The 27,398-nt window shown below is 42.2% G+C and overlaps 3 protein-coding genes across 4 annotated transcripts; 2 read left to right on the forward strand and 1 right to left on the reverse strand.

Annotated features, from left to right (window-relative positions):
* Positions 1 to 4,138: 4,138 nt before the first annotated feature.
* On the forward strand, positions 4,139 to 14,795 carry boka (BCL2 family apoptosis regulator BOK a). The gene is made up of 5 exons (XM_030434412.1): positions 4,139 to 4,384; positions 4,591 to 4,913; positions 7,459 to 7,587; positions 11,230 to 11,393; positions 12,937 to 14,795. Exons 2-5 carry the CDS (start codon positions 4,700 to 4,702, stop codon positions 13,060 to 13,062), a joined length of 633 nt encoding a protein of 210 aa, XP_030290272.1. The 5' UTR covers positions 4,139 to 4,384; positions 4,591 to 4,699; the 3' UTR covers positions 13,063 to 14,795.
* A 1,157-nt stretch (positions 14,796 to 15,952) lies between these two features.
* Positions 15,953 to 23,069, forward strand: atg4b (autophagy related 4B, cysteine peptidase). Of its 2 annotated transcripts, none has more exons than XM_030433962.1 (13): positions 15,953 to 16,106; positions 18,484 to 18,585; positions 18,677 to 18,748; positions 18,850 to 18,948; positions 19,115 to 19,216; positions 19,323 to 19,395; positions 20,100 to 20,179; positions 20,539 to 20,735; positions 21,630 to 21,708; positions 21,843 to 21,988; positions 22,121 to 22,177; positions 22,266 to 22,359; positions 22,456 to 23,069. In XM_030433962.1, exons 1-13 carry the CDS (start codon positions 16,097 to 16,099, stop codon positions 22,542 to 22,544), a joined length of 1,200 nt encoding a protein of 399 aa, XP_030289822.1. In that variant the 5' UTR covers positions 15,953 to 16,096; the 3' UTR covers positions 22,545 to 23,069. The 2 variants fall into 2 exon arrangements, with proteins under 2 accessions (XP_030289822.1, XP_030289823.1); XM_030433963.1 differs by having other exon boundaries at positions 22,471 to 23,019.
* On the reverse strand, positions 23,066 to 26,064 carry dtymk (deoxythymidylate kinase (thymidylate kinase)). The gene is made up of 5 exons (XM_030433964.1): positions 25,805 to 26,064; positions 25,541 to 25,649; positions 23,864 to 23,954; positions 23,568 to 23,765; positions 23,066 to 23,479 (listed from the first exon to the last, which is right to left on the reverse strand). Exons 1-5 carry the CDS (start codon positions 25,932 to 25,934, stop codon positions 23,363 to 23,365), a joined length of 645 nt encoding a protein of 214 aa, XP_030289824.1. The 5' UTR covers positions 25,935 to 26,064; the 3' UTR covers positions 23,066 to 23,362.
* Positions 26,065 to 27,398: the final 1,334 nt, after the last annotated feature.

A 27,398-nucleotide genomic window follows, 5' to 3' on the forward strand; every position in this document is an offset into this window, starting at 1 on the left:
TGTGGCTCTTTGTGTTGAAAGTTATCAGTTGCTTTGTGTATTACTGATTGTGTTTGCAACAAACCGTGGGGTTGGTTTTCAACACGATAAGCTGTGGTTGCCAAGTCATTGTGTGTTTGTTTACACAACACTAGTTTTGCCTCATCACGCTGTTTCTAAGACAACAGTTCACATAATCTTTAAAGAAGATCAGCCAGTTTCTGTCTCCAAATTCAAACTAGCCTGCATTCACCCACGAATAACAATAAATCAGTCGAACTTCTGAAGTTAGCATGCTAACTCGCTAGCCTTTCTTCAGATGGTAAACGGCACCAACAATCCTCTGGTGCTCTGGCTGCATGGCTAACTGAGCTAACTAGCTAATGGTAGCTACAGTTGGAAGCAGTTAGTGATTACTCTGGTGACACTTTTGAAAAACTTGACAGGTGGCTAATTCTTACATATTGCACCTTTTTTAAGTGTTAATGCCAAAAAAATTACATTTGATACTTGAGCATATCTGATTTTATATTCTTTTTCACAAGTACAGCACATGTTATTATGCAATAAACTGTTCCCCAGTCAGTGTTTTGCTATTATATCTGTGTCTGGATAATATTACTGTGTGTTGTTCTACTGCTGTGCTCATCGTACGTTTTTTTTTTTTTGTTTTTTTTTAGTGTCACTCTCTTGTGAGAACCGTGGAACTTCTCACAAGCTCAGAAAAACAGCCAGCCAAACAGTTTTTTAGGTTTGTTATGACACATTTTCCAGCTAATCCACCGTGGTTGTCAAACAGTTTATTTAAGTGATGATGAAGAATAGTCTCCACACATGAACAGAAGAATGGAGTGTGTCTTTAACGAATCAATTCAAATCCAAAATCACCAGGTTAGTGCGTGGTTTTCTCTAGACGGGAAGGATGTGAAACTTTTTAATCTGATAGGTAACTATAATTGTTGCTATAGAGAGCGCACAGATGCTGTGATGTAGAAGTATAAAGTTAAGCTGTATTTTTTTATCTGTACTCAAGTACCCAACATGATTAAATCTACAACAGGCTTCTTAGTTTTTATTCTGCCACTGTGTGTGGCGTCTGTATTTATAGGACTGAACATGTGAATGTTTGCATAAAGAGTCTTTCACGTTGAAACTGTGCTGTGAAATTTGAGACAAACAAATACTGTCTCTGCCAGCTGATGGACAGTGTTGTTTCTCTAACGTGCTGTGAAGTTGGTACCTTCCCTATTCTGTCTGCAAATCTGTTGAGCTGTCATAAACAAAGCGGGGCATTCTTCAGGCATGTCCCAACAGCCTGAGCAGTGGGAGTGGTGGCTTCCCCAGAAATGACACGGGAGCTCCTTGTGCTGCGGAAGTGTATTTAAGCAGTTTTCTGTTAGGGAGTGGTGAAGGTGTGGAGCGTGCTTTCACGGTGCTCTGCTTTCATAACAGCACGTACAGCCACATCTGTCTGCAGTTATACAACTGGAAGGCACTCTGTTTATTCACCTCTGTCACTACATGTGGAGCCAAGTCGTGGATTTGCTGCAAGTGCTGTAATTTCTACATTCACTCCACTACTTGTGTCTAATCGATCTAGTTAGAAGACAGTTTGGATGGCACGTTCAATACGTTGCGTTCCACGAGACAGAACTGAGAATGGAATGTGTTGGTGTGAAATCATGAGTGACTCTTATCACGGCTATCACAGAAGGAAACGCATCACTACTGACCAGGGGCGTGCACAGACCTTTTGAAGGGCAGGGGTGAAAATACAGCGCGTTCTCGCCACTGAAAAGGGCACTTTAGCACGCGTTTTGGCTCCCAAGAGGGCAGTTTATCATGTTTTAACCAGCCAAGGGGGCAGTTTAGTGTGTTTTGCCAACCAAGAGGGCACTTTAGCGTACGTTTTGGCTCCCAAGAGGGCACTTTAGCGTACGTTTTGGCTCCCAAGAGGGCACTTTAGCGTACGTTTTGGCTCCCAGGAGGGCACTTTAGCGTGCGTTTTGGCTCCCAAGAGGGCACTTTAGCGCACGTTTTTCAATAATTGGGCCACGAGGGGGGGGCGACTGCCCCCTCTGCCCCCCCCCCCCCCCCCCCCCCGTGCATATCACTGCTACTGACCTTCCTCATTCGTAATGCAATATATTGAGCAGACTGACGCCGTGGGACTGACGTGTGCTTTCACCTCATTTCCTCGTGCTGGAGAGGGGAACACCTGCAGGCCTGTGCAGAAACACTGAGTCATCCACCTCACCAAGTTCACCAGTCACCGAAAAGATAACGACGAGTCTGTCTCAGTGTGAAAGTGATAAAATCTGTCTACAAGCAGCTCGACTGCCCATTGAAGAGCGTGTTGTATTTCATGTGTTTTAATCCAGACTAGATCTCCCCCCCTCTAACCAGCTACTGACGCAACAGTTCTCAGTTTACGTGGCTCTGGCGGGAGCTGTGTTATGTCTGAGACAGATGAACCCATGATGTCATCACTATGACATCATGGGTTATCTCGGTTTGGCTTGGGGCATGAAGACGTGGGCGTTTGCTTGCAATGTGGGAAATTTAGGATTTTAGTGTCGTGACCTGTACCGACACTTTAAGGAAAACTATTCAGGATTTTACAAAACAACAAAAAGAAAAACTGTCTATAGACTCATACAAAATGAATCCCACCAGAAGTGTGTTGCAGTGTCTGTATCCTGCTCTCTGCCTGCATTTTCGTAATATTTCGACGTATTCAAGATGTTTCTACATGTCGACCTTTGGGCCAATCGATAACGGCAAGAGGTCAGGATTTTATTTTGCTGTCTCTCTGATCTGCTCTCAGTCTGTGAGAGTGTTTGACCGAGATCGGGGCGAGCTTCATACACACAAGCAGGATGAAAGCATGTATTCACAACAAATCCTGCATAATGTGCCTTTAAGGTCGGAATGTCACAACATTTTTTCAATGACTTCTATGTCTCGTCAAATCCTTCTTAAACCTGCGTAAATTTCCCTCATGGAGCGATTTATGTATTTATTCACTGCGGGCAGCATTTCATATATCACATCCTGCTCGACCAGTAAGTTAAAGGAGAACTTTGGTCGATTTAAACATGCAGCTTCATTGCTCAAGCTACCCTTGACTTGCCAGTACCGAAGACGCGAACAAATTTGGTCCAGCCATTACAGAGCTCCGTGAACGGAGACTTAGCATTGAACGCTAACAGCATGGGGTCAGAACTTTGCACTGTGTTTTAAGCGTCTTAACATGCGCCACATCTCACACCAAAAGTTATGCAACATCAGCAGACACCTTACAACTATCTCTAAACTAAACTAAACTAAAAAATTGTTAAAATAGTGTGTTTGTGCAAGGAGCTACTTACCTGTTTGTTGACATCCGTGTCTTCCGGTTGCCAGACCAAACTAGTCAATCCGTCGAGCGTGCACTTACTCCCTCACTGGCGGAGACGGAAACGTAATCCAGCATTTTCGTGTTTATGTTCATAATGTACATGTCCATGTTACAGCCTTTCATGAGCCATGAGCCTTACAATAGCCTTTTAAGCCTGTTAAGTGCACACTCGATGGATATACTAGTTTGGTCTAGCTACCGGAACACACGGATGTCAACAAACAGGTAAGTAGCTGCTTGCACAAACACACTGTTTTAACTACTTTTTTATTCATTTTGAGTCATACACGCTACAGTGCTGTGTTGTAAGGTGTCTGCTGCTGTTGCATAACTTTTGGTGTGAGATGTGGAGCATGTTAAGAAGCTTAAAACACAGTGTAAAGTTCTGACCCCATGCTGTTAGCGTTCAATGCTAAGTCTCCGTTCACGGAGCTCTGTAATGGTTGGACCAAATTTGTTCACGTCTTCGGTACTGGCAAGTCAAGGGTAGCTTGAGCAATGAAGCTGCATGTTTAAATCCACCGAAGTTCTCCTTTAATTGGCAATAAGTTTTATTTTGGTAAGCCTTCCTGTGGGCTTCCTGTTGGATAGAAGACAGTGGGATAGTTTGATTTCAGATTTGGTGATATTGTGGTGCACATTTAACATAAAATACTATTTTGATGTCTTAAGTAAGTGTGTGTGTGTGTGTGTGTGTGTGTCAGGATGGAGGCGGGGTGGGCGGGGCTTGTGTTGCTCCGCTTATCTCCGCCTTTGGACTTCACAATAAGTGCCCTTAGAAGGAAAACCTGTCACTCTATAAACTCTGAGCGTTGTTTGGTTTCTTTGTAGTCTTTTTTTTTTTTTTTTTTTTCTTCTTCTTTTTCTTGTAATCGTGGCAGCAAATCTTCAAATTCATAAAAGTCGGTGATCAAAAAACTTTGTTCCTGCTGAGTGACAAGTGAAGATGGAGCCCGCCGAGGTCAGAACTTTATAGCCGGGCGCGTCTGAGCCTCTTAATTCTCGGTAAGTGGAATTTAACTGTCTTTATCTTTATTATAAGCTTTTACAAACTTTATAGATTCATCCATAACTTTTTTTTTTTTCCTTCGTGACAAACTTGCTGAACCTTCCCTCTCTTCTCCACCTTGACGGGGGTGTTGTGCATCGACGGCTTTATCCAGGCTATTAAAAAGATGACAACCATCTAATCCGAGTGATTGTTTGTGCAGGATTATCTCCGGGGGAAGCGCAGAGACAGAGAGAGGTGACCGCTGTGCGAGGCGGTGCAGGCGGGGAGGAGAGCGCAGCGCAGCCCGCGGCGGATGACCGGACCGCGGCATGGAGATGCTGCGCCGCTCCTCTGTGTTCGCGGCTGAAGTGTTCGACCGCTCGCCCACCGACAAGGAGCTGGTGTCCCAGGCCAAAGCACTGTGCAGGGACTACATCCACTCCAGGCTGAACCGTGCCGGGATAGGCTGGTCGAAGCCCGAGCACGGGCTGGCTGCTTCAGGTGGGACGCTCGGGGAGATATCGTCGGTTCTGCTGTGGCTCGGTAAGTCCAACCGAACACTGGGTACCGACTCAGGGTCAGTTTAACATGTGAGTTTAATGACTCCAACAGCTAAAGACATGAAGTAACCCTATGATACTCCAAAAAAACTATTTTAAAATCCAAAAGTTTACATTTTTGCTAGTTTTAAAGGAGCAGTCTGACATTTTTTCCTATTTGATTTCCTTTATGTCACAAATGTTGAACCGCTGAGTCAAACATTGGTCTCTCATCGTCCCGCCATCACAATCCCCTCGAAACAAATGTTTATTCTTCATTTTTTTAACATGCAAATCTAACATAAGCTTCCTCTTGGCGGCCCCACGTGCTGCATAAAACATGATAAAGTTTCCTGTTTTCACTGTAAATGTATCAGGACTTTGTGTGTGCCGGTGCCCCTTTTTTATTTTTCGCCCCTTGTCCCTCAAACATCTTGAGTCCGCCACTGTAAAACACAAAAGCTGTTCTTACAGTGTAATAATATGAGTTAATAATTTAGCTATAGCTGCTATAGTTGATAGAGAGATCATGTCATCATTATTTTTGTGACCTGAAATGCATTTAATCATTTATAGTGAGTTCTTTAAAAGACAGACAACAATATTTATAGATTCACTTTGCTTAAATTTGACATTTTAATGGTGTAAATGTGCATGAATTGGCTCGCTGTTGGAGTCATCCTCTTAGAAAAATAGGAGTCCGCATATCACCCGAGTAGCTAACTGTAGCTGTTAGCTGGTTAGCTCAGTTAGCCGTGCATGTAGTGATCCAGACCAAGCCTTCAGGAAGAGCGCCAGGCTCCGAAGTCAGTTTTCGTAGCAGCCAAACCTCCACCAAGTGTCTCATTTCACTGTCGTTATTTGAGCCATTCAGACTAATAAAATGTTGAAAGTCTAGAAGAGCAGCGAGACTAAATGATTTTATCTCTGGTCAATCTAGCAGGGCGGCTCAGACGGCAGACATTTCATCACAACCAGATATTTTCATACCCAGGAAGTGAAGCTTATTTGGTTCAGGCTCTGTTAAGCATGTTTCATAGGAATGAACGAGGCTCCGTCTCCAACATGGCGTCCAGGTTTCATGATACGTCTCTGATCCGGCCTGCGAGCTTGAAGCACCAAAAGATCTGATGGTGTTTACAACCGCCAGAACAGGGACGGGCCAGCGCTCACTGTTAGCACGCTAACTGCTGCACATCTCGGCAATATGATGCGTAGACGTCAATGACGTCGCCTACAAAACTGTCGTTTCCTCACATTTTGTGTATGATGTTAGTTTTGGGAATGCTTTCAACTAAAATTCTTACATATCTCACTTTTAAGGCCACGAAGATTTAAGAAACGCCAAAAACAAACGATCGAGTTTGTTGAAAAACGAGTTTTTAAAAAGTTAAACATGGAATAAATATTAAGATACAACAGGATTTTCAGGAACCTTTAAGATAATGTGGAACTCATGACGTGTAGTCCGTCAGAGTCTGGTGTTACCTTTCATTTTCAGTGGAAGACCTCGAGGAGATTCCCAGGAATCCCCTTCAAAAAAGAAAAGACTCAGGTTCACTTGACTGATATTTCAGGCCCTGGATGTTTGCCCAGTGTCAGAGCTGATAGACTGCAGGTGACTCCTCCAGTCTGAGGTCTCACGTTACCCTTTGTGGTTATCACTGCACATCAACTTTATCTAGTAATGCGCCTCACTGGAAACTCAGATCTAATAAAAGTTTGTGTTTGGAAACACCTTTCCGCAGAACTCACAGGGATCAGTTGGGGAAATGAAATCGGTTACTGTTGGACTTTGTTTCCTTGAAGTCAATTGGATGAGACATTATTCCGGGTTACGACAAAGGGAGCAGTTTGACATTTTTCCCATTTGATTTCCTTTGTGTCACGAATGTTAAACCGCTGAGTCAAACAGTGGTCTCTGATTGTCACACCATCACAGTCCTGACATGAAAGTCTGGTCTTGATATGAAACGTATTGTAGAAATGTTCATACGTTTTTTTAACATGCAAGTTACAGGGTGAGATGTTTAGTATTTATATAGAACACCACAGGTGGACTTAAGGTTGTTGCAGTGGGCGTAATCACTGTTAGAACGCCGTCTTTAAAGCGCCAGTGCTGGATAAAACATGAGAAAGTGTCGTCTTTTCGTGATAAATAAATCACCACTCTCTGCACGCTGGGGCCCTTTTTCACCTCTTGCTCCTCAAACATCCTGAATCCACCACTGTAAAATACAAGAGCTGTGTGGAAAAGAGTAATGAAGTCGGCCAGCTGAGTCAGTTTTGGTATACAGCATTATTTCAACTAACCTGTGCTGAACTTAGTTAATGTTAGCTCCTGTAAGTTAGTGGTCAAACCAGATTACGTGTAGGCTGCAGTAGCAAAACCACAGAGGGTTTTGAATCCTAATGAAATCGACTCTTCCTGTGTGAGAGGCAGATTGTGATGTTTCTGTGGCTTTAGCCTGAATACAAAGTGGGACACGGAGGGACTTGGAACAGTCAGTGGAGTTCTTTTTTCATTCACTCTCTTCTGTTTTGTCCAGGTGATGAGTTGGAGTACCTCCGGCCCAACGTTTACCGCAACGTAGCGCGGCAGCTCAACATCACGGTGGCGTCGGAGAGCATCGTGTCGGACGCTTTCCTGGCCGTGGCCGCAGACATCTTCTCCACAGGTGGGCCCACGTCGCAGCTGCTGTAAATCAAGCCCGAGCTGAATTAAAGGAACTAACTTTAGCGGCTTTGTTATCATGTGAGCTGCACAAACGTGGACCTGAAAATAAAAGATTACAGGTTGTTCGTCCGTTTGGGGAAGTTGCTCTTTTCGTTGTCGTCGGGAAAGAGGAACTTCAGAGCTCGAGGCAAATATAATGAAGCCAGTGAAAGCTTTGGAGAACGTACTTTTTTTTAGGAGACATCTTCTTTTCAAAACCTCGTCATGTAAACACCTCTCACGCAGCGAGATCACAGGACTCTTCAGTGAGTCAGAAACCTTTCCCCCCCCCAACCCTCCTCCCTGGTCATTATCCTCCTACAGGAAAGGAACCATAGGGAAAACATTCAGTCCATATTAGGGTAACTTGTTGCTGGAGTGAGTGATTGTTACAGACAGTTTGGACCCCACCCAGGGAGCTCAGTCACGAACCGCAGCTGGTTTATTCCTGCGGGAATAGTCAGGTTAGTCTGGTCTTCAGTATGTGCAGAGTTACGCACTTCAAACATATTACGATTAATTAATACCGGACCTCTATCCAAACACGCTCTCGTGGTTCTAAATCCGAGCGCAGTGTTTATGAGGGGATGAGGTAAAAACGTGTTCAGGTCTCGTTCTAGTTTCACTTTGCAGGCTGGTAATAAAAGCCACCCGATGATTGACGGTGTAAAATGTGGACACGCTGTGAAATCGACACGTCACTGCGCTCAGAGGAAGTCATGGCCGCAGCAGATTGTCACCACACGCCAGACTTAATGTGTATATCACAAATGTCGCGCTGCGCTCGGCACGCCACAGATAAACTACGGCTTAATACTTTTCATAGATACTAATGTTATTTTTAAAAAAAAAAAAACTTTATTTAAAGCTGTTATCAGATCAACAGTGGATTAAATTACTGCGCGTAATGTGAAAGTTGCTCCCCCTCTACGGAGCATTTTAGTGCCTTTTAGCACATTGTTTTGGTTTTTGGAGCCCTTGACTTTCCAGTTTTGGTTGACTCCCACAGCTTTCATTAGTGTCATGTCCAAACTTCCTGTCCAGAGCCAAACTGCAGACAGAGTCAGCGACTAGCTCGTCAAAACCAGTTGTTTCTTCGGGAGTTCGTGTAGACCAGACCGGAGGTGTCAGTGTTGGTCTCAGGATGACTCAAGATGATTGCTAACGTCGTTCTGTCTGCAGGATTTGTTGCAACAAATCAACAAGTTTACTATATTAAAGGGACAATTCACCCTAAATTTAAAAACACATACATATCTTTCCTGTAGTGATATTTATCCATTTACATTGTTTTGGTGTGTGTTGCCGAGGTTTGGACATCGGCTAACGGGTTAGCTAAAAGGCTAATTCGAGGAGGATGGCATTATTGTTATTACATCCCAAAAAAACATGTTAAAGTCAGTATAAAATGTTTCTGTTACAGCTCTTCCAGCTTCATGCAAATACAGTGCTAAACCACTGGAGTCCCTCTTTTACTCAAGTGGTCCGCTGATTGGACCTGAGGGCAAAAATTGACTTTTATTTATAACAGCTGTCGTGGCACAAGACGTTAAGAGAAGCGTGTTTCTATCATAGAGGCGCTTTAATAGCTTGACTGAATCACAAAGCAAAGTCTGTATACTGCCCAAAGTGGGACCTGCAGACTAAAGTGGTGAGCCCACCATCAGGGTTGATTTAGCAGTGTTGTTTCTAGCAAAAGATTAAAAAAAAAAAAATACATATATTACGAGTCAGTGTTTATGCTGTTGTGCTTTGTGTGATGTAAAAATGCTCTATAAATATGTAGGGGTCTTGGTAATGAATTATTTTTCAGTATGAAGAGCAGAGCGACGCTTCGTGCAGCGCGTCAGGCAGAAAATAAATCAGGATCTTACAAAGGTTGTTCCAGCAAAACACATGTTTACCCTGTTCTTCAGTCGTAAACACAGAAGAGAGAGGACTAGATACTGAGGGGATGAATCACCAGAGGGGTTTTTTTTTTTTTTCCTCACTTGCCTCTCGGAGCGTCTGTGCGGTGACATTTTGCATAAAGGTGCTTGCTTTTGGCAAACGGTCCACAGTTAAGTCTTGAGTTTTGGAAACAGTTTGTCCTCCCCTCGTGTGAAGTGTCAGCCGAGCTGGCTGCTGAGGTGGAAGCCCGGGCATGTAAGGCCACACTGAAGGTATCAAGGGTCATTTATTGTCGTTTTACAACACAGGCGTGCACAATGAAATGTCAAGGCCGCCACGGCAACTTCACACATGAATGTCAGCTCAGTAGTTACGGAGAATACGTCTCAGTCTCTGGAAAAAAAAAAAAAAAGCTTTTCAAAGTCTTTAAAGGAGCAGTGTCGAGTGTGAGAGAATACCCCTGATGATGTCGGCGATGTTGGCTCGGGCATGGAGACGTTTAGGCAAAATATGTGCAAGAAAACTGGAGTGTGGAGTATAAAAGATTCAGGCGTTTAACAGCCAGGAGGGTCGTAACTAAATACATGCACACATTTCGTTCGAGCTTGATATTGATATTGATACCTGGAACTAAAAGCCAGAATATCTCGGTTTGTGCTGCGTCGACTTGCACAGTTTTTCTTTCGATCTGTGTATCACCAGGCTTCTTAAAGTCGGTCACAGTGACTCTGATCTCCATCGACACAGAAATATAAGAGGAAAATAAGAACAAAATAAGCAGTTTATGTTCCACAGCGACTTTCCCGATGACTTCCAAGCACAACGAAGTTATCAGCTGTTGGGAAAAATAGCTTTGGTTCGTCGTTTTATCTGGTGTGATGCAGCATGACTGAAGGTTTAATTTACCTCCTGCTATTTACATTTTATTACCTCGCCCGGGACACTTGAGACAAACGCACTATCGCAAGTTCTTAAAACTTAATCTTTGCTCTGCTGTTACGGTTTTTTTCCTTCACACTTTGCACTCAACTAAAACTGATTTGTCTTCTCCCGGTAGAATAAGACAGGATGTGGCTGCCAGACGTCTCAGATCTTTTTAATCTCCCTTCATTTAATGGCTTCACTCACCATCACGTTGCGGCGAAAGAGGAACATGAGCTGTTTATGAGATTCTCGGAATGAATCAGACAACACGTTGGAGAAAATGGCCGCGGCTGAGGCTCGGCCTGTGTGCGCTGGACATGTAAACACGGCAGAAACGGTCCAAAGCTTCGGCTGTAAATGGTGTGATGGTACTCTCAACATGCGAGCCAAGTTAGGAAAATGATCCGCTCGTTAATCTACTGCCTGCCTGCCTGCCTGCCTGCCTGCCTGCCTGCTGGCCTGGGCCTTGTGTTTGTGGTTTCTTCTCTGTGGGGCGGACAGGCACAGAGCCATGATGCCTCGCTGCCGCTGAGGTTTTTCTAATTTGTTCGTCCTGCTTCGAAGAGAGCTGCTGAGAATCACGAGTGCTGCACTAGAAACTACTCCAGCTCCAGAATGAGAGCGGAGCGTTCTGCTTCGCTTTGCCATCAAATCATCAAACAATCATTTGTATGCAAAACACATTTCGCATTGTTTTGTCAGTGTGTTCGAAACATTCAGTCGGCAGCACACGGAAGCTTTAAAAAAAAACGAGGATGTTCATTTTGCTCCACAACTTGTCTCCTGTCAGGTGTGACGTGGGGGAAGGTGGTCTCTCTGTACGCCGTGGCAGGAGCGTTGGCGGTGGACTGCGTTCGCCACGGTCATCCCGCTATGGTCCACACCATCGTCGACTGCATGGGGGAGTTTGTTCGCAAGAGCCTGACGTCCTGGTTGAGGAGGAGAGGAGGCTGGGTAAGATCTCATATTTGTGCTAACATAAAGTGCTCCTCTCCTTTAATGTGTTTCTAGATGGGTGGGTGTGTTGTGAATATCCGGGGCTGCACTCTACTTATTATTATTTTCTTGATTAATCAAATAGCCAAGGTGACATGTTGAGATTGCTAGTTATGTCCGACCTAAAGTGCCAAACCCAAACGTGTATAATTCACAAAGAAATGAAGCAAAGTAGAAAAAATAAGCAGAAAATATGAAGTGTTTGTGGCATTTTAGCTTGAAAATTATGTTTTTTGGGGGGCAATTTATTATCAAAAGGGTTTATTTTAAGTTTCATTAATTAATTAGTTTCCCTGACTTCCTTCCTTGCTCTCCGATAAATCATTTTAGCTCTGCTGAATATTACATCTACTCTGTACGGATGCGTGTAGGTGATATTTGACTGACACTCTGGCTTGTAATGCTGCTGAGTTGCTGTAACCGAAAATCAATTCTTACACGACGCAAGATAAACATGCGGGTGCCCAGAACACTGTTTGAAGCTAGAGAGGTGGCAGGGTCCGCCACATATAAACAAAGTAAAACAGCATGAAACCGTGTTGTCCTTTAAGGTCACTTTGTTTATTCAGTTTATTCAGTGTTTACTTATTTTGCAAAGGCGTAAAATAATCAGTCAGTGAACATCTTTCTCTTCTGATAAATTGTCTTCCCTAAAACTGAAAACCACAAGTACAGAACTCAACAAAATATATCTCAGAAGTCTGGTCATTTGAATGCAGAATTCTACTTTCAGTGATTTGGTTTACAAATATGAACAGCTGGACATAAACTGGAGGCACAGCTTCAGACACAGTAGTGGATGTGTCTTCTGTATAATCCCGTTAATGGGAATAAGCCTGTCTGATAAAATGCTCCAGGGACAATAAAGTGGAACTCGAGGGGGTGAAAGTGGGAACAAGGCCTGGCAACGTGCCTCCGTGTGTTCTGCTCCGCTCTGCTGGAAAACAGCACAACAAGTGAGCGGACGAAGGGCCGTGTGTGCTCAGAGACACGGCACCCGAGTCGGCTCTGCTCGGAAGACAAGTGGAGTGTGACAAAGCGAAGAGCGACGCATTGTATAACTGACCTCATAAGCACAAATGAGCCGCGGCCTGTTAATATCTCTGGCTGCCGGGGCGATGATGTCAGCCTGAAGGAAACCTGAGGAACACTCCGTGACATGAAGTGAGGATCTGAGGAGGGAGACATGTTCAGCGTCAGGGCCTTGACAGCTCTAGCTGTGCTCTCTGAGGAATTCTGTCATCCTGTGAGGGTTTTGTTTGGTTATATAAGTCGATTTTTTTTTGAGCGTGGCTGAGATTACAGTGTGGGCTCTGGCTCTGAAATTGCATATTTGCGGGCAAGCTGCGAGTGCAGATTCTTAGATTATTTACAAATCAGAAACACATGTTGGTTTTGTAATGTCTTTTTTTGTTGCATGCTTTGCTTCAAATGTGAGTTTCGCTGGTTGAGTTCTTTGGCGTCTAATGACCCGGTTGTGTCCTCTCTGCCGCTGCTACAGGTGGACATGACGAAATGCGTGGTGAACACCGATCCCAGCTTTCGCTCTCACTGGCTGGTGACGGCTGTCTGCGCCTTTGGACACTACCTGAAGGCCACCGTGTTGTACATCCTCAGGGAGAAGTGAGACAAGGCCCACCGCTCTGGATTCTGAGCAGACTGACCGGCTTCTGTGCACCAGCACCGCTCCACTGAAGCATCCTCTGCTTTGGATATATGTTTACACTCATTTGCACTGAACCTTCATTGATGAGCACCCTGTCCCGTCACAAACAAACAGGCTTCCCTCTTCTTCTGCTTCCTCGGCTAGTGTCTATTTATTGTTAGAGGTTATATTACGGCACGCTTTAGAGGTAAATGTATAAAAATAATGTGCTAAATCACCCACTGTCGGTGTTTGTAGCTTCACAGTTGTCCCGCTATCAGCAGTGCTGCCTGTTTTGCTGCCTGTTTCACAGTGTTTGTGCCGCCCCCTGGTGGCTGGAGATGGTAACGACTGTATGTGACGTACATTAATATTCCTCCTGATCTTGAGGCTGTTTAGGAGCAGGTGGTTTTACAAAAATCACCACTTCCCACCTGGATGGCATTCTTTGCCCTTTATGCGAGATAAACGTAGAATACAACATATTTTCCTCTAACTAAGGGACTGTATGAAAATGACTAGTGTTAGGCTGCCGGTTTAAGGATTTATTTCAGCCCGCCACCTCAAGAATAAATTAAAAAAGAAACCAGATTATTACAAAAAAAGGCTTTTATGTGTGAAATGGATCATAAAGCGGTGTCTTGCCATATGGAGCGACAATCAGGGCCTCGTGTTTCTCCTCACCAGTCAGCTACTAACAAACAGCAGCGATCACAGGGGAATTATTTAAGAATGTTTTGTGTAAACATAAAAAAAAAAAAAAGCTAATATTATAAACAGAATGCAGGGAAACTTCAGCGGACTGAAGTTAGCATGCTAACTAGCGAGCTCCCAACCCATCCTGCCTATTCCTCCACACCCCAGACCTGAAAACCTTCTCCTAGATGGCTAACTGCGTAAACTAGCTTATGGCATTCAGCAGCAGTTACTCTGGTTACCCCTATTTGACAAGATGACCAATTTTTACACATTGCACCTTTAAACGTCACCTCTGTGAACAGCTGTTCCCTCACGTGTTTCTGCATCACAATAGAAAGGAAGAAAAATATTAATGTCATGAAAAGTTGTTATATAATCCAACTGTAGGCGTCACCAACCTGTTCTACTCATTGGTGACGTGATAAGAAACATTTCGACTGCAGTTCCATGAACGTTTTAATGTTTGAATTTGGGCGTGCCGTCTTAAATTATTCATGCTTTTGGCTCTTTTAGGTATTAATAGTTAAAGAAGTTGAGCCAACTCAGTGCTCTCATGTGATGTTTAGATGTGAGGGGGTTGCAGGTTTCTTCAGAGTCAATATTAATCACGCCTGAGGGCCCTGATGTTGTTTGTTAAGTCAACTATGATTCAGCGTCCCTCCACACCCTCATCGTCTTCATACAGTCCCTAATGAGTTTGAGGCCTCCAGCCTACAATAGCTACATGTATGTATGTCAGCACTTTTTAAGAACTACACATTTAATGCAACTTCTTCTCTCTTCTATCGTTCACTGTGAGGCAGTGTATTGTTTTGCTGTGCTGTAATTGTTACAGTACGTTTTCTCTGAGTTAGAGCACTTTGATAACATTTCATTTTGTGAGTAGAATTTATTCCATGAATAATTTCACTTGTATGAGGCACGTAGCACTAGGAGTTCTAGAGAATAAACAAAATGTTTGTGAGTCATCTGGAACTGTAAATAGTAAAAAGGAATAAATGTTTCTTACAACAACCTGTCAGAGTCTGCAGTGGTAAATGTGTTTAAAATTTGAATAAAGCGATTGTGTTTCGCAGTTGTAAGCGGTCAATCAGTCAACAGTTAAGTGATCGGATGTCTTTTAACGATCATTCGTGCACAGTGCCAATATAAAGAGGAAAGGATGTGATTGTGTACTATTCACCCAGATGGTTGTTATCAATGGTAATTAAGTGAGGCAGTCGGAGTCTTTGTGCTTAAAGTGTTGCACAGTGAAACCTATTAAGGGAAAGCAGACTGAAAAATAGTCTGCCAGATGTTTGTGGGCACAAACCACAAGTTATCTTTATGTGTCCGGACTAGTTTTCAGTTATATCAAACAAAAAAACATATCCAATACATGTGCAGTCTGGCTTGTTTCTGTGTTTTGTGACCACCTCACAAAATTTTATGGGATTTGATAAATATTTTAGAATGAAATGGTACAGTCTTTCCCCCTGGTATCCTAATGTTGTCTTGTTTCTCCATGTTGTATGCTTTATACAATCCCAAACAAAGCATTGACTGTTGTTTATTGAAAGTTCTGAGGGTTTAAACTGCAACAATGGAACAAAAACCATAAGGCCTTTCAACAGCACAGTCCATGTCGATTACACCAGCATGTGCCTCTGTGTGCATGTGTGTTTACTTCCAAGGTCAGCCACATGTTGGTGTGAAAGACAGTATTTGCAGACTGCAGAATATGAGATGACATTGATGGCTATCTGTTACCACCTGGTGGTCGGATCAGAATCAGACTGGGTGTCAGATTTAACCACCAGGAGTAGGCTACTGTAAATAAAAATATTTTAATTGAATGTTTAAAGTTGCCTATCTTCCTTGAGATTTATATAATATGCCATATCATATCAGGATTTTATATAATTGTAGTTAAAACATTTATTTACAGTCTTTTTCCCCAAATTCTGACAACTTTAAAAAAAAAAGGCATAATTTTCGATTTTTCTTTCTCATAACTTTCTATCTAAAGGCTCAAGGAATTTTTTATATGGATTAAAGATGTATATATATATAAAGTGATTTCTTTAGGGAGCTGCATGTTATGTGTCCATTTATCTGTAACTTGAACGCACCCCAACTGTTTTCAACCGACGGCTACGTCATCCTGTAATGATTGGTTAACGGCTCTGGAGGAAAATACCCCCCTTTCCTGGATTTTATTGGATGCAGCACCAAATGTCCCGCCTCCCTTCGAATTCCACAACTGCACTCTCTTCCCATTGGTCCAGCGGGTCAGAGTGCAGAGAACAACAAACAAGATAGGGTGAAGACCGTCGGGATGGATGCAGGTAAGCGATATTTTGGAGCAAAATAACATCTTTTCTCTCCCTCAGCAAACTAGTCTAGCCTCAAAATAATCACAAGAACGCCATTTCATCCCTGGCAGCACACCTCCTGCTCTGCCATGGCGGGATTGCCAACCCCAGACGCTATTCCAGCGCAGACCTATATTGCTTTGTAGCCTCGGTGACGTTAGCTTGCTAAAGTGATGACTAAAGCTAACTGCTAACCAACGTTAGCCTGCTGTTGTGGTTAAATGTACTGGATTCCCAGCTCTGACAGCTCGTTGCGCAGCACTGTAACTTCCTGTAAGGTTACCAGATGTCATCTGTGTTAATGTCAAGCGTCGCTGTTGAGTTTTGCTCGTAATAATATGCCTTTTGTCCTTGGGTTGACTGTTTATGCCAACGTTATGTTACGCCCTGGATGAACATCCCAGCCGATGCACTGTCACCATCGCATCAGTTATTTGGCCACTGTTAGCATCGGGAATGCTAGTAGCTATAGGAGAGAATATATATTCTGTAGCAAGACTCATGTAGTTGAATAACAGCACTCAGAGTTAACGAACATACTTAACGTTGCGTTGTCTTCTCATTCGACTGTAAATACAAACCTCCCTTCTTGAGTTATGAGCCTGTAAATCACAGCTGTCTGTGACGAAGCTAACTGTCAAACAGTGGGAAAGCTAAGCTAGTCAACTTTTCCTGGCTGTTGTTAGCAATGTGGCTAACGTTATGTCTTGTCTTTAACCACAGTTGTTTTTCAAACTTTGTGTCAAAAGCGTTAGTACATTTCCAGCGCTTAAGAAAAATGCAGCAACTTTGTTTTTTTCCCCCCCTTTTTTTTTCTTTCTTAAGAGGAAGTGTACTCCTGCCCAGTTTTACAGCTGGCTATGAGCCCAGCACTTCAACTGCAGTGAAAAGACTGTTACTGTTATTGATTTCCACCGTCGCACTTTCTTAAAGGCTTGTTTTGCAGAAGAAATTCAATCAATTTTAATATTTACAATATAAATGAGGTAGTAATACAAACACGGAACTATTTATATTTCCCATAAGTGAATAAACAAGCTGTTCTCAGAGGAAAATATGATCCCCAGAACACTGTTTGAGGCTAGAAAGGTGGCAGGGTCCGCCACATATAAACAAAGTAAATCAGAATAAAAGTGTGTTGTCCTTTTGTTTTTTTCAGTGTTTCAATCATGAAAGAGCTATGAATTATGAAGAGCTAATGACTAAATGATTAGTGATGACTGAAGCTAAATGCTAACGTCACCAATGCTACAAAGCAGAAAAAGGTCTGTGCTGACTGGCAGCTGGAGTTTGCAATCCTGCCATGACAAAGCAGACAATGGAGATGTATTTGTTAAACTTCAACTGTAAGGAAAGAAAACAAGAAACAACACTATTCTGTTGCATTATGGGAAGTGCGGGACTCAGAATCTTTTAAAGTCTTTTCAAACACTAGGTACCAAATTTCCTGATGTCTCGGCCTCTGTTGAAACATCAGACCTTTGTTTTTGAAAACCTGTCTCTCAATAGTCTCCTGTCTTTAAGAAAGTAAAACTATTTTGCTGGACTTCCCCTTAAATTGGTTTCAAGCCCTATACTAATGGAACTTATTTATCTTGGGGACCTGTAGTCAGAGTTCCCGTGGTAATATTAGTTAATATTATGTGCTGTGAGATCACCTGCATTGGTGTTTAAAATGAACGATGACAGAGAAGATAAGGAGCAACAAAAGGATGTCATAAGTGCAGCCACATAGTTACTTGATCTAAATCAGCTTCAAGTGTGTTCTGATGCTCGTAACACATGCAGACAGTGAGAAAACAACTGTAAACTATGTCAGTAATGTGGCTGATCAAGAACTGACGCACCCTGACATTATGCCGAGAGGATAATGTATGCAAATTCAATTAGAATACAGACTTTGCTGAGCTCGTGCAACTGCACCACACCAAGTACAGGAGAGGGGAGGTCATTTCTAAATCATATGTGGTCTCCATATGATGCTAGTCTCGTGTGAAGAGGGCTACAGAAATGCATTTTGTGGGAACTTGAAACCTGATTCTTTGTTTCTACAGAGAGATTCCTCTTTCACTTGTCCACTTGCATCGAGAAATGAAGCATACGTTAATCTACAAAAACAAACATTAAAAATAAATAGCTGGATGCTTTTAAAGATGGATGTACTGAAGAACCTTCCAGAAAATGATTGGAATTCTTCTCAAACAACTAATTGGCGCTCCGTCTCTACTCGCTGACAGCCTCACTGTTATGAGCCGCACCAAGTGGTTAGTTGTCAACAAGACGACCACGACAAATGTCTCCTCTATACTCTCACACATTCCTACAGTCGACTCTGCTCCTCTTTCCGCAGCTACCTTGACGTACGACACACTTCGGTTTGGCGAGTTTGAAGATTTTCCTGAGACCTCGGAGCCTGTGTGGATCTTGGGAAAACAATACAATGCGCTCACAGGTAGGACTGTCGGGACTGTAAGTGAGTTAGTATTTGAATAGTTTACTGATGTGGATCTATTGTAATGTGGTGGTTTCCGGTCTTCATGTAGAGAGAGACGACATTTTATCAGATGTCACTTCGCGACTGTGGTTCACATACAGAAAAAACTTCCCACCAATTGGTAAGTGAATACATGTGGTTTTATTCAGCCCCTCAAATAAACATGATGAAGTTTGAGTGATCCGGCTTTTCACATCTAATTGCGTGTTGAATGTGCTGCAGGTGGGACAGGGCCGACATCAGATACAGGATGGGGGTGTATGCTGCGATGCGGCCAGATGATCCTAGGCGAGGCCTTGGTGTGCAGACATTTAGGCAGAGGTAGGATGAATACAAACACAAAGAAATATCTCCCTTGATTGCAGATGGATATAGATATAAGTAGATTGTATCACCGTGTGGCACTTAACGGCTCCTCTCCAGCGAGTTGACTATACCGAACAGAGCCCATTTTAAAGGGGCTTAATAACCGGCGTTTTGTTCTCAGACTGGAGATGGGCCGGAGACAAGAAACAAAGAGAAGAGTACATCAGCATTCTCAACGCCTTCATTGACAAAAAAGACAGCTATTATTCCATCCATCAAATCGGTGAGTAGCGAGGGCGAAACCTTTCCAATCGTGTCAAGGACTCACTCCAGACAGTCCTCGAAGAGTTTCCATAAAATTGTTCCCGTTTCGTTCCTAAATGCTGCAGCCCAAATGGGAGTCGGAGAGGGGAAGCCGATAGGCCAGTGGTATGGACCAAACACAGTCGCCCAGGTTCTCAAGTAAGTAGAGAAGCTACGAGCTTCAGGGGTTTCCATATTTTATATTTAAGGCCTGCGCTAAATTATTATTTATATCATACCATTTACTTTGTTGGTTGATTTTGCATTCATTGTAAAAATAAGCCGTAAGTTCAGAAGTCATCTCAAAAGAAAAGATTTTTAACTCATACATAACACTGATAATCTTAACGTTTTGCTCGGTAATTTAAAGATTAAAGGTGCTCCGGAGCTTCTTGTAAACAAACAAAAGCTGTGTTTACATTCAATAATTCTCACTTGTATCCTTGAGATCTCACAAATGTCCTTCCTCTCACAACGTTTCTGAAGCCGACGTCTTCTGTGTTTCAGATCAAGCACTTCTTACACCCATGTTTACTAGCTTGTTGTTTTCTTATTCGCTGCCTTTGCGGGCACATTGCTACGTTTATTGGCACATTAGCACTGCGTAAAGTCAATGAGCATAATAGATGCGAAAGTGGCAGCAGGAATGCGCTTCGTGTCACGCTCGCAGTTACATTCTTGTGCTCCGACTTGGATACAATGATTTCTTTCTTGTCCACTCTCACCATGTAGTCATCCATCCCGCTGCCAAACAATGGACAGAAGAAAAGACAACTCGGTGCACACTGATGAGGTTTAAAACTGTTCAAAGAAAAGAAGTGTTTTACTTTGGAGTAAACACAAATGTGCTGTCCCTCTTTCAGGAAGCTGGCCGTGTTTGATACGTGGAGCAGATTAGTGGTGCACGTGGCGATGGACAACACTGTGGTCATCGAGGAGATCAGTGAGTGCAGATGTGTTGCAACCTTGTGTTTTAATGTTCTTTTCCTGTTAGCAATCATTTGCATAAGCAGTTTAAATGACACTGCAGGACGTACACCAGGTTAAACCTTTGGACCAGATGGGTTTTTGCTCACAGAATGATTATTTCAGCTAAATCTTGCTGATATTACAGGACGATGTTCTGTGTAAAAAAAACAAATTCAAATGTCAGTTGGGGTAACGGCAACAAGCTCATCCAACAGCAAGATTTTGGTACTTTTACAAGCTCAAATATACGGATAGAAACGTCTTTAAGTGGAAAGCTTTCATTAGGCTGATGCTGTCCAAAATTAACAAGTTGTTGTTTTTTCCCCCTTGCAGAGCGTCTCTGTATGCCCTGGCTGGACTTTGCAGGAGCCAGCGCCGAACCAGAGGGAGCGGGTGAACTCAACGGCTGCCTGGAGGGAGCGTGTGCCCTGGCTGAGGAGGAGACCGCTCTCTGGAAACCCCTGGTCCTGCTCATCCCCCTCAGGCTGGGCCTGAGTGACATAAACGAGGCCTACATTGAAACCCTCAAGGTGAGCTACTCCAGCATGTATATTCCCATTTTGTGTGGGATATAATGATCATTCTGATTAGGGGTTATTACTGAAAAGTGGATTTACAAATTGGGAAAAACTGAATCTACCAATTTATAACTCAGATATCCAAAAACATATCTCTGTACATGCATGTAGGCCTTGCGTTAGATATGGCTACTTGATCCAGTTTTTTCTCTCCATTCCAGTCGATCCTAATTTTATGAGCAACTACAGCAACACTTAAAGTTGCCTGTTTTTTTTCCCCGCCAACTTTCGCTGTCTGCTGTGGTTGCTGCAGATTTGGTCCTAAGTCCTTTAAAAGTGCAGTATGTAAGAATTGGCATCTTGTCAAGTTCATACTCAAATCAGATAGCTGGCAGCATATAACCAGAATAACTGCTGGTTCGTTCCGGATCTTGGAGCACCAGGGACTGGAGCCTTAGACCGAGATGGGCCCTGGTTAGCTGGTTAGCATGCTTATTTGGGAAAACTAGCATCTCTGCAACACAAGACAAAGACTTCATCATGTCAAAACTTTTATTTCTTCATATTCTGTTGATAATATCTGTTAATCTTTTCAATGTTTTCAATTTATACTTTTACATATTGCACCTTTAAGGAACCACAAGGAACTTTTGAATGGTACAAAAACATTTTCAGTTAAATGTGGGTTAAAAAAGGGGCTGCCAGAATAAAAAAAAATTTAAATAAAGCTCCTTTTTAGTCACTTTAAACTGATAATCTTCAAAAAGCAAAAATGATACGCTTTGAAAAAAGGTCACTATGTCATTTATATGTTGTTTGTAGTAAATTTGGCTAAGAGAACAGGTACGGGTGAGGCAAAGTCAGCTCCATCCGGGGTGAGATAAACCCTCTTGTCTCTTTTCACAGCAATGCTTCATGCTGCCTCAGTCCCTGGGTGTTATTGGGGGAAAACCCAACAGTGCCCATTACTTCATTGGTTATGTCGGTATGTCTAGTCTCTGTGTTTGTGAAATAAACACTCAGCTGTGCACTGCACACTCATGCTCACCATATTAACTCCACTTACACAAAGAGGTTAATCTAATTGTAACCATGCTTTTCTTTTCCTTCATTTTGTAGGGGAGGAACTCATCTATTTAGACCCACACACCACTCAGCCTGCAGTGGAGCCCTATGAAGATGGCCAGGTCCCCGATGAGACGTACCATTGTCAGCACCCACCCTGTCGCATGCACATCTGTGAACTGGACCCATCCATTGCAGCGGTAGGAATGCCAGGGAGCGTTTTTTTTTTATAGTGCAGAGCTTTTGTATCTCAAACTGAAGCCCATTGTTTCATGTGAATGTCAGCAAATCAGACGCTCCACAGCTGATTGTTTTTTTTTCCTTTCCGTCAGGGTTTCTTCTGCCAAACAGAGGACGAGTTTGACGACTGGTGTATGCGCATAAGAAGGGTATGTTTCTGTGGCTCCCTTGACTCATCTGTAGCTGTTAACTTTGGAGGAATTTGTACATGATGAAATGATGGTCTGTCTCTTGCAGCTGTCCTGCAACAGAGGAGGCCTGCCCATGTTTGAACTAGTAGACAGTCAGCCCTCTCACATGGTCAGCGTGGATGCCCTTAACCTTACTCCTGGTGAATGAACTGCTTATTCTTTGCAAAATATATTCCAAAAAATTCAGTTTATGAAAATGAATTTTAATGGGTTTTTTTCCCCCTTTTCACGTGTTGACGCTCACTTCACAGATTTCTCGGACTCGGACAGGTTGGAGCGGTTCTTTGATTCAGAAGATGAAGAGTTTGAGATCCTTTCCCTGTGAGGAACAAAGACAATGCTTTACTGTTCTCGACAGTTGGGCGAGAGATTCTCGGTCTCTTCTCTGTATCAGAAGGGAAGCCTGAGGGGATGAACATTAATTGGAGACCTCTTGAGCCAGTCCAGCTCCAATGGTGTAGTCAGTGTGTGTCACACAGCGTTCTTCTCAACAGCCACTGAATGCTCTCTGTATCCAACATTGAGACTGCCTGGTGGAAGCCGTAGCAGGAGCTCAGGATAAATTCATATGCACATTTTCACATACATCTGTTTCCATTTGAGTCTTAACACTTTAAATGTTTATTCTGAAGTGATATGGTGCCTTTCCCTGACTCCATAAGTAAAATTGCCATAACAGTTTTATGTTGTATAGAAACACAATGGTTAATGATGCCCATGGCTTTGTCACTAATAACTGAAGTCTGTAACAGCCTGTAATGAAACCAAATTGAGTCAAATCTGCAGACAAGTTGTATTAATTGTTCTTGCAAAGTATCCTTGCCAAGTCTAAAAGATATACACGAGTTCATTCGAAGATTATTTATTTAATCAACACAATATATTGACAGGTAAGAGAATAGACTATGTAAGAGGATTACAAAATAAAAATAAAATCAGAATCTGATGGAAAATGGTTCTACTCAATTTAAAGACAGTAGGAAACCGTATTCGTGCATAAGCCAAGGCATTTCTCTTCCACTTTCATTCAAAGAATGACAAGTAAAAAGGGGCTTAAGCAAAGTGAGTAGTGTGCAGAAGAGTCATTTGGTTACTATACCAACAGTCTGTCTTGATACCAAAAGAGTTTCATTCAAGCCTGATTCAGGTTCCCTTCCAGAGCTCTCCAAGAGGCAGGTTCAGTGCTTTGTTGACAGCATTAAGGCTGTGGTTCGTGATGTCCTTGTGCACGTCGTCAACGCTCTGAGCAGCATCTATGACCTAGAAAACACAATTTAGACCACAAGATACTAAATATTGACATAAATGACACCTGGTATTAAATCTACAATCCAGACTTGTCTCGTACCTGCCAGTTGACTGAAGGATCCTTCATTAGTTGTTCAAATTTCTGTTGCACCGCTCTTTGGAAAACACTGGTCTCATATCTCTCTTCTCCAAACTGACCCCTCAAAGCAGCCTCAGCTGGACTGAGATTTAGGAACATAACAAGGTCAGGCTTTGGCAGCCCCACATCTGGGTTCTTGCACCAGTCCAGACAGAAACCCTGAAGGAGACAAACATGTCATGACAAGTCTGTTGCTCCTCACACACAGTAATATGGTGTGACGTAAGAAGAGTTTGAAAGGCTAACAGAAGACTCACCGGCTTGGCACTGGTGAAAGCAACTCCAGAGAAGGCGTACCGATCTACCACCAGGGAGATGCCCTGCTCCAGCTTCCTCTTCATTAAAGGCCTGTGGTCAAAATCATCTCGTTAGGCTGCATAAGAAAATGCATGCTACAATGTATACAGGCAAGTGGAAATTATCAAGGCAAATGACGAAAGGAAAAAAGGCAACAGCAGATATAAAAAGTTCATTCACGCAAAGTTCTGTTCATTTTTGAAGGACTAACTGAATAAACTACAGTGTGTGTTCATGGTAATGAAGGAGCGTGTCTCACAGTGCCAAGTGTGACTCACTGGTATGTTTTTTTTTGTCATTACTGGAAAACAACACAGCTCTGAGGAACAAGATATCAAGTTCTGGATACACACAGTTTTTGTTTGTAGGATTATTATTATATTGACATATGATTAAAAAAGAAAAGCATCAAATCAAATAACCAGAGGTTGTAGCACTGTACACTTCACATTTCAAGAGACGTCTTTTTTTGGCCCCCAAATGAGACTGATGGTGATTATGTCAATATATGAAAGATACCAAAAAATTACACTACTCAAAAAGTTAGGGATATTTGGATGCGAGTGCATATATGCATGTGCATCGATTTAAGTCTAATGAAATGTGTCATTTTATTTTTAGGGGCCAATAAATACTCAAGAAACAAAATAAAAATATATGTCAAAAAATAAATACATCCCAATATCCCCCAACTAATTTTCAGTTGTGTATTATTTAAAAAGGGCACCAGATTAAACTCTTTAGTCTTTCACAAATTAAGGCAACAGGAACTGCCCAAATATCCAAGGTTTTTAACAAAGCAGGCAGATGGCATGTTCTGTGACATCTGGCTACAATGTTAAAAGGGTCTGTTTACACTTTACTCATGTATCATTCAACCCCAATCAGATGTAGACTTACAGGTAATTTTTAATGCACACAGCACCCAATGGGACGTTACACTGATGGAACTGCATCATTGCAACATTAGGGGAAAAAAAGCTGTCCAGAAACCAAATTTAAAATTACTGATGATAATCCATAGACTTCACTGCCATGACCTATACTGGCAAGGGAGTTCATAAAAATTATGGTACCAGGCTTTATACAAAATGACCTTTCCTTCAATAAGTAGTGTCTGTAGACTCCCCAGTCATTTGGGACTAGAAACATAATATTACTAAATAAATATTTTGGGAACCATATCCCAAGTCCCATTTACATCCTTAAAACGTGATGCATGACTAGATACCACCAGGGGTAAATAGAAACTATGGCTGTCCCCTCAGTGACAACATGACAGTCGAGTCATTTTTACTGCTTCAGAGGACAATAGCACGGCAGCCTGTAAACTTTTACTAATGATTGACTACAAAAAACCAACTGCAATATCCTCTAGTAATTTGGGTTAACTGGCACTCTGAATGTGTCACTCTTGGATGCGAGTACGTAACACATTTTGTTGTCCCTTTCCACAGCTGACATCTTGACTTGTCATGACATGTCCAAACGTCGTGGACAACTCTGTTGCAAACATTTCTTTAACTTAATGAATATAATTCAGAATGTAGAACTCTGAATTCCGTAATTGTACAGTGTGTTGTTTGTACTTTAACGAAGCACTGGGGTGTGTTCCAACAGTAAATAAAGACTCTTACACCAGCTCCCAGCGGTTAGCAGAGAACAGCAGGTGCACTGTGTGGTCCTCCAGGTCACTTTTGTTCTCCAGGTACGCGCTGATCAGCTGTCCGATTGTTGTTGACCTGTCTGCGCCGATAAAAACACAACAACGGGGCTCGTTATGTCAATGTCACACTGTAGTGTAAAGTTTCAGCACAGCACCAGCACAGCGACTCAGAGGAAGGAACCCAAATCATGATGCTATGCTAAAGTGACAGCGGCAAAACAATGACGCGCCTCACCGGGAAACCTCATCATCTCCGCGGGTCTGCCGCTCTGTTGCAGCGCCTGGACCAGCTTCTTGCACTGCGTCGTCTTCCCGGCCTTGTCTACTCCCTCCAGCACGATGAGAGCTCCTCTTTTACACGCCATTATCCCCCGGCTGTTATTGACAATTGGTAAATACGAACTTCTCTCTGAGGCTAAATGTCACACACAGCGCAAGCTTTCAACAACATTTGCCCGCCTTTTTCACCGGAAGCACAACCACTCACTTCCTGTTTCGTTTGTTATTGTTTTTTTTTCACCAACTTTATTCAAATGACAGTCTCCATGAAAATTACGGCAAAATACATCGAATTAATTATGATACAAATTATATATATATATATATATATATATATATATATATATATATATATATATATATATATATATATATATATATATACTGAAATAATCATATTATACTAACATATATAATTTTTTATTATTTTTTTTATTATATAAAATAATTCCCTTCATAAAATTTGAATGTGCATTCTGTTTACTCTTTTGATATAGAATAGAGTAGATGTTTATTGTCTTTGTTTCAGAAACAATGAAACACAGTTAGCAGCTTCATTTAGACAATATAAAATATCAATATAAACAAATATTAAAAAATGATAAAGATCCTTACATATATACAACAATAATACAATATATACAACCAGATAAATATATATATATATAAATAATATAGTAATTTTAATAAAATCCACATATTCAGACAATAAAACGCACAAAGCACAAGCGTTATTGTGTTGAATTTACACAGAGGAGTAGCTGATATTGACTTTTTAAAAATATATTTAATTCATAAAAGGCAACAAAGATGTAGTATTTATGTAGTTCTAGTATCAAGTTTTAAGGGCAAGATTCAAACCTTGTTCCAAGGTGTATAGTTTACCACATCCCTGTGTGACAAATTACTTTTCTTGTTGTTCTGATAACTGCAGCAGACAGGAGGAGACTTGATAAACTTATCAAGAAGGCCAGCTCCATCCTGGGATGCCCTCTTGACTCAGTGCAGGTGGTGGGAGAAAGCAGGATGATGAACAAGCTGTCATCGCTGCTGATGCAGGAGTCCCACCCCCTGCAGGTCACTCTCACAGCACTGGGCAGCTCCTTCAGCAACAGACTGATACACCCTAAGTGTGTTCCTTTTTAATTATTTTGTATATATTGCTATTGCTCTGTTCTTGTAATATTCTGCTGCTGCGACAAACACATTTTCCTGCCTGGGGGACATTAAAAGGTTTTCTGATGCTGATTCTGATTCTGATAACAGGATGAAAACCATAACGCTTTTCAACAACTACAGCTCCCATAAAAATGTAAGGGTATACCGAAAGCTATGACTCATGGGATGTGTAATTTTTTTACTTGACCTAATTTTTTTATCTAATTTGTCTTATTATGGTGGACAAAAAGCGACTCTAGTTGTTACTGTAGCGTGTATGGATTTGTTAAATTTCTTTTTCAATAATCTAGTTTCAACATGATTATTTTAACTCATTGATTCACTGGTGTCACAAACCAACAAGTTCCTCTTTAAATGATGAGGCGTTCAAA

This window comes from Sparus aurata, chromosome 11 (genome assembly GCF_900880675.1).
Source record: "Sparus aurata chromosome 11, fSpaAur1.1, whole genome shotgun sequence".
In the NCBI taxonomy this organism is placed as follows: domain Eukaryota; kingdom Metazoa; phylum Chordata; class Actinopteri; order Spariformes; family Sparidae; genus Sparus; species Sparus aurata.